We start from the raw sequence: 16,234 nt of genomic DNA on the forward strand, positions 1-16,234 counted from the left end.
CTCAGGATTATAATCTGTATACCCCTTCTATGATCACTTGGTTAATTAAATATAGGACATTCTTACTACCAAGGGAGTCAAAATAATAATTATAATGACACCTGGCCTGCTCAGAAATTGTTGCTGCACATCATTTTCCTAATACTATATATGAAATCCTGACCCCACTGAAGTTAATGGGCATTTTGCCATTGACTTTTGTAGACAGAGCAAAAATTTCATACCCTGTATCTCTTTATGGAATAATTTCACATCACACTATAATACATATTTTACCACTTATCTCTGTATGTTACTTTCAAAATCATAATTTGAAAAGGGTTGCTTCTGAGGCCATATGTTTTGATTACATTTACTTAGTGAATATTTGTAAAAATCTATAAAAAATCAGACTAGTTCTTTTTAAAATAATCTCAGAAGTAAATTTATGAAAATATACAACATGAAATCCCAACAGGTTCATTCAGTCAGCCTGATAAGAATCAGAGGTAAGAGGGAACAGACTGTTTTCCCCCTCCATACCACTATTGAGCTGAGGGAAAACAAATTTCATTATCATTTTGTTTTTACTTTTATATTACTATCCTTTAAGGCCTTAATTACACCCTGCTACATGGGCTGGCAGCACTCATTAGTCGTCACTGCTGCTCTTAAGTAATGAATGCATTTTGATTACCTGTAACAGGTGTATGTTTCCCACAATGAATCAGTTGGGGTGGAGTCTGCCTGAGAACTAGAGACAGAAGCAAGGACTGAGACAACTGAAGCAAAGTTAAGTTTCTTGTGTATGTGCATTCATATTTTCTTTGTTTTGTCACCAGTTAATGAATAGGAATAATCTGCAAGGAATGAATAATGTCTTTGTTTCTGATGTGTTTTGAATGTGGAATAAGAGCTCTCTGTTTGGTGGTCCTGGGAGAGGAGATATGTGTATATATGAATTGTTGCTCCTCCTGCTAGAGGGTGATAAGAGATCAACAAGTGCAACTTCCTTGGCTTTTTTTTTTTTTTTTTTTTTTTTACCTTGAAGATTGAGGAGCGCAAATCCCTGCTCTCTCAGGGTGCAGCTGAACTAGCAAAAGTTGGACACACAATTTAACGTTGGTAATACTGTTTTTTTGGTAACAAGCAGAGGTTGTACGGTAAAGAGTGTCAGCATGTCCAATATTTGTGAGTATGTAGGTAGATTTTTATTTGTTTTTGTGAGGGTGTTTTTGTTTTGCTTTGGTTTTTTTGTGTGTGTGTGAAAACTCACCATATAAGGAGATCATAGGCTGGGAGAATTGGACAATAACCCTTAGAAGATGCCTTGTTTCAGGCTTCTGCAATTTTTTTAAGGGGGGTTCTTACTGAGAAATACTCATGTAGCCTGGATAGAAGGGGCCTTTTGGAGCCTTACAATGTGGATTTTTATAGCTGAGAAAATGACAGTTTTGCCTGTGAATGGAGCTAAGAGCATTTATGATTTTGTGCGTCAGTCAACTGGATACAGCTTGCATCTCTCAGAACTGGTTAAAGTAATGGCATGGGCCCATGGTACTGGTTAGATACTTGCTGATCCATCAGCCCCTTGCAGAATGAAGGAATAGCTCTGGTACTTCCCCCTAGAGTTGCTTGGGAATATTTTAAGTACTTTGCTTTAAAAAAAAAAAAATCAAAAAAAAAAAAAGACACTTCCTTACACTTACTCTCTCTTTCCCTGCCTCCTCCTTCCTCCACTCCCCTTTCCCCTCCATTTGCAGGACACGGGATGTTCAGCCGCAGTTTAGTTTTTCAGAATGTGCCTGCGTTTATTGCTGCTGGATTAGGACCAACACTTATGGCTGGTGTGGTGGCTGGTGAGGACAGTCCATCGGAGATAGGGTGTGCATACAGATAGCTTGTATTTGTGTGCTGGTTGATGTATGTGGCGTAGGGTGTGCATACACATATCTATATCTTGAGAGGACTGTCCTATGAGGCTCTAGAAAGCATCATCTAGGTTTTACCCAGCACATGGAGAACTGTCCCAAGGCTGGCCATATGGTGGCTTTTAATTGCTAAGCTTTAGGGGTGATCTCTCCCTTGTTTGTATGGTGGTTTTTTGTTGGATTGATTTAATATAACGTGTTCGTTCAATGTCTTGTTTGCCTTACAAACAGCATTCTGTGTGTTCTTGCTGATCCTCTATGTGCTTGGTTAAAGAACTCTCTACTGTGTGCTCAGGGCCTTGGTGGTATTATGAGACCTTGTCAACTTTTAGAAAAAATATGAACTAACTGAATAGCAGAGCCAGAAGGAATTATTTCATTCAATTCAAGCATTAGTAGCAGGGCTTGCTTGCTTGCTTCCAGACTCATATTCTTGAGTCCTTGTTCCTGCAACTGGCAGGAGTGATGGCAGGTTAGTCCCTTCAATACCATGTATCTGATTTAAAAGACAAACAAGAGAAGATAGTAATAAATGGACCATTAAGGAAAATCTCTGCCTGCAAGGAAGGAGTTATTCAGGCTCAGTCTTTCCAACCTGGGCTCCACAGCTAGGCAGAAACAAGCTAGGACATCAGCAGAACCTCACAAGTTCTGCTACCAGAGGACACTCCACTCCCATACTGAAGGAAACAAGATTTGCCCCTCAGTAATTAGTGTATAATTAAGCTAAAAGACCACTGAGCGTTAATATGAACATCCATTACAGGATTCTGCAAGTTATACTGGTATAGAGTGATTATAAGAGCTGATTGGAATTTTTTTGATTGTATATTATCTGAAATGTAGGTAGACACACAGATCCAAAAATAGTCAATCGACAAATGGCTTGGGGGCTCATTTGGGCTGTGAAAAACATTGCTGCCCAGAGCAGGGACTTGAATCCGTATTTCCTACATAGGGATGCCAATTTTCCAATTGCAAAAAACCAAACACCTTGGTCTGGCCCCACCCCTTCTCCAGGAACCCACCCCCTCTCCAGGACCTTGCCACCACTCGCTCCGTCCTCCTACCCCTAAGTCTGTTGCTCTTCCCAACCCTTGCTCATTCATTCATTTTCATCAAGCTGGGGTGGGGTGTTAGGTTACAGGAGAGGGTGAAGGCTCTAGCTGGGGATGTGGGCTCTGGGGTAGGGCCATGGAGGAGGGGTTTGGGTGCAGGAGGAGGCTCCAAACTGGGGCTGAGGGGGTTGGAGTGTGCGAGGGGGCTCGGGATTCAGAGTTTGACAGGGGTTTGGGGTGTCAGAGGGGGTTTGGGTGGCTCCAGGTGGCACTGACCTCATGCAGCTCCTGAGAAACAGCAATATGTCCCCCCCCAGTTTCATGCAGTGCCCTGGCCCACAAGCACCATCCCTGAAGTCAAGGATCAGTAAGTTTTATTTTATTTATTTGCATTGACCCAAGTTGTCTCTAAAGCAGGGGTGGGGAACATCAGGCCCGAGGGCTGGATGAGGCCCCTGGCTTGCTTGGATCTGGCCCCCGAGGCTCAGGGCTCTACCCCAGCATTGGAGAGCCTGTGTTGGCACTCCAGACACACACACACACGCACACCCATCCTCCCCCCACCACCACCGCAGGGGTGGAGCACACACAATCTACCAGCCTGGGTCCTCTTAGGCTTTCGTGTGTGAGGGGAATGTGGGGAGCATCTTTCTCCTTCTCACTCAGGGGCCACATCAATGAAGGATGGTTTGTTTCACTTGTGTGTGGCCCCCCCACTGATTTCTTTTCTGTGGGTCAGTAGCCCCAGACCTAGAAAAAGGTTCCCCACCCCTGCTCTAAAGTAAGAAGAAGGACTGGAGCTGAATTTGACTTCCTTCGTTTCCAGGCCTGAAGGAGCTCTCTGACTGGCTGCTTGGGATACATGCAGGTGCCAGGGGTTGGACCATTGTGGTTTTACAGCCCTTGTGTTCTTATCTAGCTGCTTGGTGGCTCAGGAAGATATTGAAGCATCAGCACATTTGGAAAGTTATCTCGATACTCATGAGCATTTCTTTTAAAGTGTAGCTTATGTAGAAACTGGCTTGTACAACAGTCCCTCCCCCATGACTTATTGGAATGACTTTGTCAAGCCTTAATCACCAGCCAGTATTGCCAGTTCACAGGAGGCTTGTGATGTTTGGTATTTTGCTTTTTCAATCAAGACAATGCATAAGAATTTGGTTAACAAGGCAATTTTCTACTTCCACTCTTGTGGAGAAAAACTTGAAAACATAAATCAGATGCATCCAAGGGCTCAAACTAGGATGAAAATATAAAGAATTCCACATTTATTGTTTAAAAAAACCAATCTCATTCATTTTAAGACTTTTACATTGTTATGGGCTTGACTCATGATTTTGGAAAGTATGGGGCTAGCCATACTGTAAACTCCTGGTCTTTATGAGCCAGAGCAGAAAACACACTTTGCTGCACAGGGACAGAAGTGCATGCAGGAAGCCTGTCCTCATACAGCTGCACCAGGGCTTTCCACAAAAGCAGTTCCTGTGCCATGGGGAACACAAACAGGTCCAGAAAGCTGAGAAGGGGACGTTGAGTGGCTTTGGCTCTGCTCCTTTGTGCATGAGCACAATTTGCTCCATGCTGCGGGAGCTGATTAGTTAACCCATGTGCCCAGCAAAGCCGCACTACCCACCATGTCGGGCTGTGCCATAAACGGCTCGCACTTCTTCCAATGGAAAGTACATTTTCAGACCCAAACACACATGTTCACTGAGGGTATGTCTAAGCTACCCCGCTAGTTCGAACTAGCAGGGTAATGTAGGCATACCGCAATTGCAAATGAAGCCCGGGATTTGAATTTCCCGGGCTTCATTTGCATAAGCGGGGCACCGCCATTTTTAAATCCCCGCTCGTTCGAACCCCGTGCCGCGTGTAGCCACGCGGCACGAACTAGGTAGTTCGAACTAGGCTTCGTAGTTCGAACTACCGTTACTCCTCGTGGAACGGTAAACAGAAAACTTCTCTGTGGCCTTCACAATCAACCCAGGGGAGAGCTTGCTGTAGTAGTCTAATCTCTAGGTGCTGAGGTACACTAGCGAGTTATTTCAAAATAATCCTTCCTTGTTTTGAAATAAGTGGAGCATCCACACTACCACGCCCGTTATTTCAAATAACAGGCCAGTTATTTCAAAATCTGTACTCCTGCTTTCCTGGGGGAATAAGCTTATTTTGAAATAATTATTTTGGGAGTTGTTTCAGATTTAATTATTTTGAAATAATTTCCTAGTGTAGACATGCCCTAGGTGACAAGGCACGGATTACTATGGGGAAGGTTCATTTCTGAGAGGAAGGGACATTGTCATATGCCTATATTAAGACAGAAAGTATTCATGGTGATTGCTACAAAAGCATTAGAAGTATTTAAGTAGAAATCACTGCTCCCCATCTTGACAACCAGAGGTCTCGTGCCCCCTACAAAGGGTACAGTTATCATTACTAGCATTTTCCAGTAGTGCTTTCTTCATTTTCACAGCATTGCTTCGCTCAAGCCAGGGATACAAGTCAGCTGGTCCTTGTGCTGGTCTGTAATTCCAAGACAGACTCTGGGCTTCTTTCTTACTATAAAAATAAATAGTACCATTTTTTAAAGCAGAGAGATACAGTATGTTCATAGTATTCCTATTAACAAATAAATGAATTCTTTCAAACAGACCCAGAATGCAGCTGCTTGTTATATTGGCATATTTGTTCCAACTATGCTATTCAGAAGAATTCAGGAGATGGAAACCTAAACATATAGAAGAAATGCTAAAGAAGGCAAATGTGGATCCAGAATGTTTTATGAATGTTGTAAGTGACATAATTTTCTTGCCTTAAAATATGGATTGCATTACTGGTTGGACCGTGATTGTCCGGACTTCTGTGGGTGATCCTGGGATAGAGCACTCACAGGATAAAGCCAGGTCCTGTGCTCAGTAATGCCTGCCCCACCTTCCCAGAGCTTCCAGAGCACAATAGCTCAGGGAGGAAGGAGGAGGAATAGGAACAGGAGGGGAAAGAGGCAGGATGAGGAACCCCACGGGACTTTGCTTCTGGCCCCAAGCTGGGGGGCTCTGCCTCTTCCCTTAAGTGTTCCCCAAGTCCACGCTCGGTCAATGCCATCTCCTCTGCTGCTGCTGGACAGAACCCCTTAGCCAGCGACATTAGAGGGACTGGCATTGATCTCCTCTGGTCTGGCAGATTCCCTAGTTCAGGACCAGTCAGGTCCCATGGGTGCCAGACCAGGGAAGTACAACCTGTATTACTAATACTAAATCACTGATCATGGTCTGCGTGCCAAACTAATTTTATTAGATCCAGATCACAGTGAGGCCAAGCTACATTCACATGAACAGTAGATGTATCTTTGTATAAAATCACATGAGACAGCATGTGAGTGTGGTGCTGCTGCTGCCATCACCTCACTTTTGTCTGAAAGGACAGAGGAGTAGTTGTTTTGGGGCATGGGGAGTCAAAACTCCTGAATCCTGTGCCCAGCTCTGCTGCTGGTTTGCATTGTTTATGAGCAGTGTGCTTAAGGCCTGATCCAGCTCCTACAGAAATCCAAGGAAGTCTCTCCATGTATGAACAAACTGCCTATGTAGCAACTGTAAGCCCCAGTCAGAGTTAGTTAGAGGTGGCAATAGCTTCCTCTGACAGAGCTTCATATTTATGTGCATGTTAGGGGGTTGAGAAGAGATTGGAGTGAGTGACGGTGTCTGCTGCACTGGGACAGGAAAGGAATTTCAAGATGCAGATGCTTCGCCTTGGAGATTTTGATTGCCAGACAGTCAGATCCCCAGTACAGTTGGAGGAGACTTTTTTTCCAATCAGAAATAAATTAACCTTTCCCCTGTAATAACATAGATGCTCATTACATCATATAGGAAGTTAAATATCTTCCCGCAAAAACTGGGTTCTGATTTACAGGCTCCCTGACAATGTAGGGATCAAGCTACAAGCCTGCTGTCTGCATCATTTAAAAATTGTTCCAGGCTAAAGGTGACAGTTTTATGAGTAAGTTGTACCATCATTTTTCAGGTTAAAGGACCATGCATTTCTTGCAAAAGTATTATTATGCACTGCAGCATTAAAAGAGCACTAAGCTCCTAAAGCTTTATAGCAAGCTTGCATAACCGGATGAATATAGTCATATTATGCTGACTGTCACATTTCAAAGTAGAATATTGCTTCCCAGCATCCAGGGAACCTGTTCATCTCTCTTTTTTTTTTTAAAAGAGGGTTTTGAATGAAGAGGGAATGAATTGCCTATGAGTCAGGCTATAACACAATTCACTCTTTTATTATACATTTTACTGGTGCTTTATCCACACACCTAGCTAGAATGGCATTGTTTGAAAATAAGCCCTATATTCAAAACCATTTCTGCTAATAGATTTCTGAATTTTCAGAAGAGCCAGTCAAATAGTAGGAAAAAAAATATCTGGTGAATACCTCACTTGACCAATTTCATAATAAGTAAAATATATTAGTTGACTAGTATTAGACCATCTCTGATCAAATACCACTAAAAGGATTCATCTATTCAGAAGTCCAAAAGTTGAAAATAATCAGAAAAAAATATTAACCTAATTCTATTCAGTCAGACGTCCTGTTTAATTTTTAGCCATAAACCCTATCAGCAAAGAATTCAAATCTGTTCAGTACCTAGCTACCAACACTACGGTGATGGCTATTTCTGAAAAATCTGAAATATTAATTAATGGTACGGAATTAATTGTTTCAGAGAGGTAGCCGAGTTAGTCTGTAACAGGAAAAACTTAAAAAACAAGAAATAGTCTGGTAGCTCTTTAAAGACTAACAAAACATGTAGATGAGCTTTCATGGGCACAGCCCACTTCAGAGTCATCAGACTATTTGTTGTTTTTTATGGAATTAATTGTAATTATTGATAATTTTTAGGGGTGTAGCAATGACTTTTATCTGGTCTAGAGGCTACATTTCCTAAGGGGGTCTCAGCTGTGCTGGTATGACAGTGTTACAGCATATTGCAGCAACAGCGCTTTTTGGCCATCTCTTAAAGCAGTAGTCACCAACCAGTAGATTGGGATCTACTGGTAGATCTTGAAGCCTCTGACAGGTGATCCTGACCAGGAAGATATCAAGCACTGGCACTTCATTGCCCCATCCCTCACCATCATGCTGCTCCTGCCCTCTGCCTTAAAGTTGCCCCCTGGGATCCTCCTGCTTGCTGTTCAGAGTGTGGGAGGGATATGGAGGGGGTGCTGATGTCAGGGTGTCCCTTCTCCCCCTGCTTCTGTACCCACACAGAAAGAGGGGGATGGAAGGAGCTTGGCAATGCAAATCTCTGTCACTCTCACACAGTGTGTATCTGTCACTCACAAACACACGCTGTCCTTCACACTCATCTCCTGACCCAACATAAGTCTCCCCCCCCCCCCCATGTATATTGTTACTACTTTTACTGCTTGCAAAGTGCATTATTTTTTATTTGTGACTGGTCTGTGCACTTCATAATTTTCATTTTTCTATTACACATAAATTTAAGTCTTTGCACAGTGAGTTCTAAGATGCCTAACCTGTCATGGCAGGAGTAATTATCCCTGTGGTAGCTGCTGCTCCTGGACGTGGCTGGCATGTTCCTGGAGCCTCTGAGAAAGGCAGAATGTCTGCAGACAGTGCTCCTGCAGCGCCCATTAATCAATAACAGAGAACTGTGGCCAGTAGAAGTGTGTGCAAGGCCAGGGCAGGAGTAAGCTTCCCTTAACGCCACTGCTCCACCACCTGCAAGCCATCTCAGTTAAACAGTGCCCAGCCAGAGCCTGCAACCCGAACCCCTGTCCCAGTCCTGAACTTCCTCTTACACCCAGCCGCCTGCCCCAGACGTGAGTTCCCCTGCACTTCAAACTCCTTCCCAGAGCTTTCACCCTGAAACCCCTCCTGCATCCCAACCCCCCCACCCTAAGCTAAGCCTGGAGACCCTCCCACACTCAGAACTCCTTGGCCAAAGACCAGAGCCTTCACCACAACCCTTACTCCCACCTGGTGCAAGTGAGTGAGGATGAGAGAGGAAGGGGGATGGAGTGAGCAAGGTGAGGTCTCGGAGAAGGGGTTGAGCAGGGATAGGGCCTCGAAAGAAGGTGAGAGAAGGAAGCTGAACAAGGGTATTTGAGTTTGAGGTAGATCTCACATTGCACTTAAATTGAAAAGGTGATCTTGTGGTTAAAAAGATTGGAGACCACTGTCTTAAAAGGAGGGCGCAGAGCTTTTCTGTACTTCAATTATCACTTTGGGATCATTACTAGTTTGTATAACTAGAGCCCTGGGGAAATGAATGGGTACTTCACATCCCTGGGAACTGGAAGAGCACAAAGATGGTGTATGGTCACCTTCTCCCTCTCCTATGATGAGCAACAGCTTCAGTGGATATGTGGATTGGGACCAAAATTTCCTACAAGAGACCTCTGACTGTGAACAATGTGAAAAGAGGGTATGTGTAGATAAACCTTTATTTGATTTCCTGCAGAGTGAAATTATCAGGTACCATGGATACCCCAGTGAGGAATATGAAGTTACAACAGAAGATGGGTATATTCTTAGTGTTAACAGAATTCCTGGTGGGAAGAACGGTGGGAACACAGGTATGGTTTATGTGTGTGATGATAGGAAGGCTTGGTGGGCCAAGTTTTTGTGGTGCAATTGGGAGCCTGGAAGTCCAAGCAGGACGAGGGTGCCTAGAAGCTCTGGGAGCCATGGCTAAATCAGGAGCCTTGGAGATTGGGCTTGCAAGTTCAGTTCTTTCAAAAACATCTTAACATTTTTTTGAAAAAAATTCTTTCAAAAGATTTTGAAATTGTGTTCTGAAATAGAATATTTGTTCAGAACTTTGTACAGATGGAAATTCCTTCTTTACCAGCTCTTGTTGCTGCACAACAATTATATATTACCCAATAGTAAAAACACCACACCTTGTCTTTCCAAGAGTCATCATCACCAGGTAACAACAGCCAGAGTGTCATGTTATTAACCTCTAGTTATATTTGCAAATAAAAATTCTGGTTGGTGGCAGTTAAGGTTTCAGCAGAACTTTCTTCCTCTGAAAACTTCTTAGGAAGGAAAATACACATGCATTGCTTTTCACCTTCCCGTGACTGACCATTTGTGTACCGGACTTCAACTTTCCATGAGGCTTTTACTTCCTTCTCCAAGAGATTTCCAAATATTAACACATCCTTCAGCTTCATCTAGTGCAAAACTCTAATGGTCATCTGATGTGCCTAGCAGCAGTTTGGCACACCTTACAGTTGCACATGCCATGCAATTGGGGAGGTAATCTGCCTCAATGCTGCCCAGGTTACTCAAGGGAAATACACCAAGAATAAGCTTCCATTCTTAGCAGCGATGAAATAACCAGTCAGCTGGAAGGAGCCTTAGTGAAGGAGTCTCTGTCATCACTCATTCCAAAACACTCCATAATCTCTCTTGGACTTCTGGAAATTGGATGCAGCCACAGGTAGCTGCAGCAGCAGATCTGCCCATTTCTTTACACCTTCCCGGCCACTACAAAGCATATTTTTTAATCTTCAAACACGCCAATAAAGATTATAGGCACCATTTGGATCAACACTTGGGATTGAATGGATGACCTCCAGTGTGAAAAGCATGCACTAAAGAGTAAATCAGAGCCATCACAGACTCTCATCCTCTATGGATTGGTTCCAGAGAGCCACACCAGAAGCACTGAACAATGGGTTACTCAAGCAAAGTGTGTGACAACTTACATATTTCAGCTGGTGAGTCACATATTAATTTACAGATTACTCAAGTTTTCCTATACAAAGGTCTATTTTAAAGAGCTTTTCACTATGATTCATATGCAACCATTCCATCACCTTGCAAGATCAGCAATGGGGTCTTCCAATCCATATTTTACACTTTTACAGTTGAGCTCAGGACTAACTGCCCCACCTTTTGGAGACCTGCCAGTAGAAGAGAACTTTATACATGCTATCCCAATGATTTACATAGACTCTTGCTGACTAGTAAATAGTTATTGGAGATCCTGTGTTCTACCTTGGGCTGTGGATTCACCAAGGGCAAGTCATGCCTGACCAACCTGATTAGCTTCTATGATGAGGTGACTGGCTCTGTGGACATGGGGAAGTCAGTGGGTGTAAAATACCTTGACTTTAGCAAAGCTTTTGATACGGTCTCCCACAATATTCTTGCCAGCAAGTTAAGGAAGTATGGATTGGATAAATGGACTGTAAGGTTGATAGAAAGCTGGCTAGATTGTTGAGTCCAAAGGGTAGTGATCAATGGCTTGATGTCTGGCTGGTAGTCGATTTCAAGTGGAGTGCCCCAAGGATTGGTTTTAGAGCTGGTTTTGTTCATCTTTAATGACCTGGATAAGAGGATGGATTGCATCCTCAGCAAGTTTGCAGATTATATTAAGCTGGGAGAGATGTAGATAGGCTCCATGGTAACCTAGACAAATTGGAGGACTGGGTCAAAAGACCTCTGATGAGGTTCAACAAGTACAAGTGCAGAGTCCTGAACTTGGGACGGAAGAATCCCAAGCATTGTTACAGGCTCAGGACAGAGTGGCTAAGCAGCAGTTTAGCAGAAAAGAACCTGAGTGGATAAGAAGCTGGGTATGAGTCAACAATGTGCTCTTGTAGCTAAGAAGGCTAATGGCATATTAGGGCACATTAGGAAGAACACTGCCAGCAGATCTAGAGAAGTGATTTTTTTCCCCTTTATTTGGCACTGGTGAGGCCACATCTGGAGTATTGCATCTGCGCCCCCTCCCCCCCCCCACACACACACACACTATAGAAAGGATGTGGACACATTGGAGAGGGTCCAGCGGAGGGCAACCAAAATGATTAGGGGGCTGGAGCACATGACCTATGAGGAGAGGCTGAGGGATGTGGGTTTATTTCATCTGCAGAAGAGAAGAATGAGGGGGGATTTGATAGCAGCCTTCAACTTCCTGAAAGGAGGTTCCAAAGAGGATGGAGAGAGGCTGTTCTCAGTAGTGACAGATGCCAGAACAAGGAGCAATGGTCTTAAGTTACATGCGGGAGGTCTAGGTTGGATATTAGGAAAAACTATTTCATTAGGCGGGTGGTGAAGTACTGTAGAGGTGGTAGAATCTCCAACCATGGAGGTTTTTAAGTCCCAGCTTGACAAAGTCCTGGCTGGGATGATTTAGTTCGGGTTGGTCCTGCTTTGGGCAGTGGGTTGGACTCGATGACCTCCTGAGGTCTCTTCTAGTCCTATGATTGTATGATTCTTTGGGAAGAGGTCTGTGGTTTCTCATGGTTAGAGACAGTGTGACTAAACCAGTTTGGATTATCCTGAGTGGCAGCATGATGTAGTTGGGCTTGTCAAGGTACTTAGATATCTAAGTTCTCGGTTTCCAGACTCCTTCACTGCTGTCTTCTAACTTGGGGTTCATGACCTTAATCAATAATAATAGTAGTGGCACTCTCCTTCCAGTTACCCCAAGAACTTCATGGCAGGCTCTCTTGCCTCAATAAGACACCTTCTGGGAGCTAGAATATTACACAGAACATGCAGTAGCCCTGTAAGCAGAAGTTCTAGCATAGCTCATTTAGAGGAACCAGCCACCTTATGGCACGCAGGAATTTCATAGTTAGAAGAGATGAGATTTGAAACCCAGGTCTCTTCTTGCCCCACTTGAGGATCTTTCCCCCAGATTACAGGCATATTTGGAGAAAGGTTTCCCCTACGTTTGTTTTGTTATCTCTCTTGGAGTCACAATTTTGCCATTCTGACTCAAAAGTTCTAAAATACTCCATTGATATTTTTTCCATGTATAACTCGTATTCTTGGAAATCAGCACGAGGAGCAACAACATGGGCAAAGGGCAGGTCATAGAGATATAGATTTGATGCAAAAGAGGTGCAAAGATGACTCAATCCAGTAAGAAATTGCCAAAAGAGTCAATTTTGAGCTCTTCTTGTTCTTTCTCTGATTCACTTTTCATCAAATCAGCATGAAAAACAGTTGTACTTAGTTTCTATTCTGTGTAATTGCGGTTTGTCATTTGAATGAGAATTTTACAAAATAAGGGCCTCTTAAAGCCAGCTCTGTAACACAACTGTGTAGTTATTACTGTGCCCTAATAAAATATTCTTCCTTTTCAGGGCAAAAGCCTGTAGTGTTTTTGCAACATCCACTCGTCGGAGATGCTACCCACTGGATTTCAAACCTGTACAACAATAGCCTGGGCTTCTTGTTAGCAGATGCTGGCTTTGATGTTTGGATAGGAAACAGCAGAGGGAACACTTGGTCTACAAAACACAAAACACTTAAACCTGACCAACAAAAGTTCTGGGAATTCAGGTAAAGTGAATTATGGAGAACCGTTAAAAATGGAACTGTATGGCTCCTTGGAGACTGACTGGGTTGGGGGAAATAGATAATGAGGCTCTTTCCCTTTCAAATTATTAGTCCATACCTAGCTCAGATTGATAGTGACCCAAGGGATGGGAAGTGGTCTACAAAGAACCGGCAGGATGGACGAGATGATAGAAAGGCATCTGGAAAGGGGCATTCATTAGGGCTGAAGTGTGACAGAAGAAGTTCAAATATCAGAGTTCAAATATCAGAACTGGTATGAGACTGAAGGGTTCTCCTGTCTGTAGCTCCTCAAGGGCATGGGGAAAGGTCCATGGCTTGGTGGTCTAGAACATTGTTCTAGAACATTCTAGCTGACATGCATCAGCCTCAATCTCTGGAGTCAGAGCTGCCTTACCTTCTGAAGTGAACCCAAACCTCTGAATCAGTAGTAGGCAATATTGAGGGCTGTATGTGGCCATCAGGGTTCTATGTGTGGCCCACGGGACATTTTGTTTACCACTGCCCATGCACAGGGTTGCCAGAATCTGCTGGTTTCAATCTGCATAGGTTTTATTTTCTACCGGTATTACTAAAAGTGACGCACAGGTAAAACAAGGGAATATGAAGTGAGGTGTGTGCTAATTGCACACAATATTGATTGTGAGCCATGCACTCTCTCTGCATCCAATCCAAGCATAGGCTTTGGTTCAATCTGCATACCCTATAAATTCTAGGCACTAAAGCTCAGTTAGCAAAACTACCATATTCCGAGAAACTGTCTTGGTTACGACAATCTTATGGCCTGCTGAGATGAAGGACATTCATGCAGCTCACTCACTAGTGTAGGTTGCCCATCACTGCTCTAAATGGTTTCACTTAATCATTGAATTGTTCTTGTTTGACTTAGCTAACAAGCCTGAGATTTACTAATGTGCATTCTAATGCAGTTGGGACTAGTATAATTAATGCATCTAAGCCTTTTGTGTTTCCTCTCTGTAGTTTTGATGAGATTGGTAAATATGACATTCCAGCAGTTCTCTACTTTGCCATGAATAAAACGGGACAAAAGCAGCTGTACTATATTGCCCATTCAGAGGGCACAACTGTAGGTAGGTTAAGGAATGCAATCTGGTGTACCATAGCGTTTGATTTACATCCTCACAGTATATTGAAAGCAGGATGTGGACTTCAGTTATTAATGCCCTTTCTCCCTCACTTAAAATTTAAAGATAGAAATATTTTCTAAACTGAAATTGTCAATATTTGGGTAACATTTCTCAGAGCAGTTTTTTTCCAGAACTAAGCAAACAAATTGGCTCCTGACATCCCGTTAGGATTTGGTGATGTCATAACCTATTATTTTGCAGGTGATCAGTGTGAAAGCTTGTCTGCAGTCTTTGGTTATTCTAGTCTTGCCAGCACCTGTGATTTTTATCACAAGCCTCACAATATTTGTTGGTAGCTCCTTGAGTCAGTGCTATTAGCTGAGAAACTCAGCTTTCGTGATTTTTTTTTTTAAAGCACTTTCTAACCCTCATGTTTTGGAGAAAAGATTAAAAACACAACTTCTCGGGGCTCAAATACCAGAAGGCAAATAAAGAGAATCTAAACATTATTAAATTTCAAGCCAATCTTATTGTCTTAGTGGGGCCTAATTCATGATTGTTGTGTGTTTGGTGTTGGCTATTCTATTTAAAAACAAATTGGTTGTACTATAGCTATTAAATCAATATCTACAAATTGTTTATTGATCATATCATCAGAACAGAAAGTCAATTCATTCTCTAGTGTCTGAATGCAATGAGGGACATGATTTGTTCATAGTCACTTGAGGGTTACTGGTTTATCCTTGGGATCCATTGGTGGCGGTGCCATGGGGGAGATATAGGCTTATATGCCATGTTGCACCATTTCCCTTTGAAAAAGGAAAATGGGTAGGGAAAAGATGGCGGGGGGGGGGGGGGGGAAAGAGGGATATGGCAGTGCAAGAAGCAGGTTACCACTCCTTTTGCTTAATATCTCTTTCCCCTTTTCCTCCTCCAGTAAGAATATTCTTAGAATCTTAAGACAGACATGATAAAACATACAGTTGGCTTGGGATTTTCAAAGGTACATATAGAAGTTGGGTGCTTAATTCCCATAGGCACCTTCGAAAATTCCAGCCATAGAATACAAATAGTACCATACATAGGCATCATAAGGCCATTTTAGTTGCTCTTTAGAACACTGTGGAATTGAATGAGTATTCACAGTAGAGTGTTTCTTATCTGAACATTAGCCAGCTTTGTGAATTTAAGTGACAGTTTTAATAATCTTTTAAATATATTTTTGTATGTGAACAATTAAATCTTCAAGTTGTGCGCCATGTAGGGAGGGTCTCTACACTAAGGGTCACAATTGAAAACTGAAACTTCATGAGAATTACACTACAGGATGGACCTCCCAGTTCTGGCACCCTGCGGACCTGAGCAGTCCCAAACAAGGGAGTTTGCTAGACCAAGGAATGTCAGGCCTCGGGCTCTCTCAGGCTCTCCTCCTGGCAGTGGCCCTGGCCAGTGCACTGCCCCCAGCTCGCCTGTTGGGTTCTGCTGCTCCCAGCCCTTTGGCTAGGCTCCTCTCTAGGCCACCAGCCACACTTTCCACCCTTCCTGCAGGTGCTTTGTGTTCCCAGCCAGTGTGGGCTCTGTTCCGTGCCCCCGGCCGGCAGCGCTTCTCTCTGGACCGGCCTCACTCCAACCATGGCAGGGCTCCATGCCCCTAGCTGGCAGGATTCCCTGCCCTCAGCTCACCATTGGCCACTGGCAATCTTTGTGCCTGGGTGTCTCTGTTGTTGGACCAATATGTATAGTTATAAATTTACAATCATATAGATAGTGTTTTAGAAACTGAGCACTATGCAACTCAGAAAATATTTTACAGGAATTTTGGAAACTT

General features: G+C 43.3%; 1 protein-coding gene across 3 annotated transcripts in view; it reads left to right on the plus strand.

Annotated features, from left to right (window-relative positions):
• The first annotated feature begins 649 nt into the window (after positions 1 to 649).
• LOC102457200 (lipase member M-like) overlaps positions 650 to 16,234 on the plus strand; it is a 32,571-nt gene continuing 16,986 nt past the window's right edge. Inside the window, exons 1-5 of one of the 3 annotated variants that reach the window (XM_075935102.2) lie at positions 650 to 770; positions 5,618 to 5,758; positions 9,456 to 9,570; positions 13,105 to 13,303; positions 14,300 to 14,409. In XM_075935102.2, the coding sequence (XP_075791217.2) occupies positions 5,627 to 5,758; positions 9,456 to 9,570; positions 13,105 to 13,303; positions 14,300 to 14,409 (556 nt within the window). In that variant the 5' untranslated portion in view covers positions 650 to 770; positions 5,618 to 5,626. Of the gene's footprint in view, positions 786 to 1,020; positions 1,171 to 5,617; positions 5,759 to 9,455; positions 9,571 to 13,104; positions 13,304 to 14,299; positions 14,410 to 16,234 lie in introns of those variants that run through there. The other 2 variants (XM_075935100.2, XM_075935101.2) reach the window with 2 other exon arrangements.

The sequence above is a fragment of the Pelodiscus sinensis genome, chromosome 8, assembly GCF_052426305.1.
Source record: "Pelodiscus sinensis isolate ZL-2025 chromosome 8, ASM5242630v1, whole genome shotgun sequence".
NCBI classification, from domain to species: Eukaryota; Metazoa; Chordata; order Testudines; family Trionychidae; genus Pelodiscus; species Pelodiscus sinensis.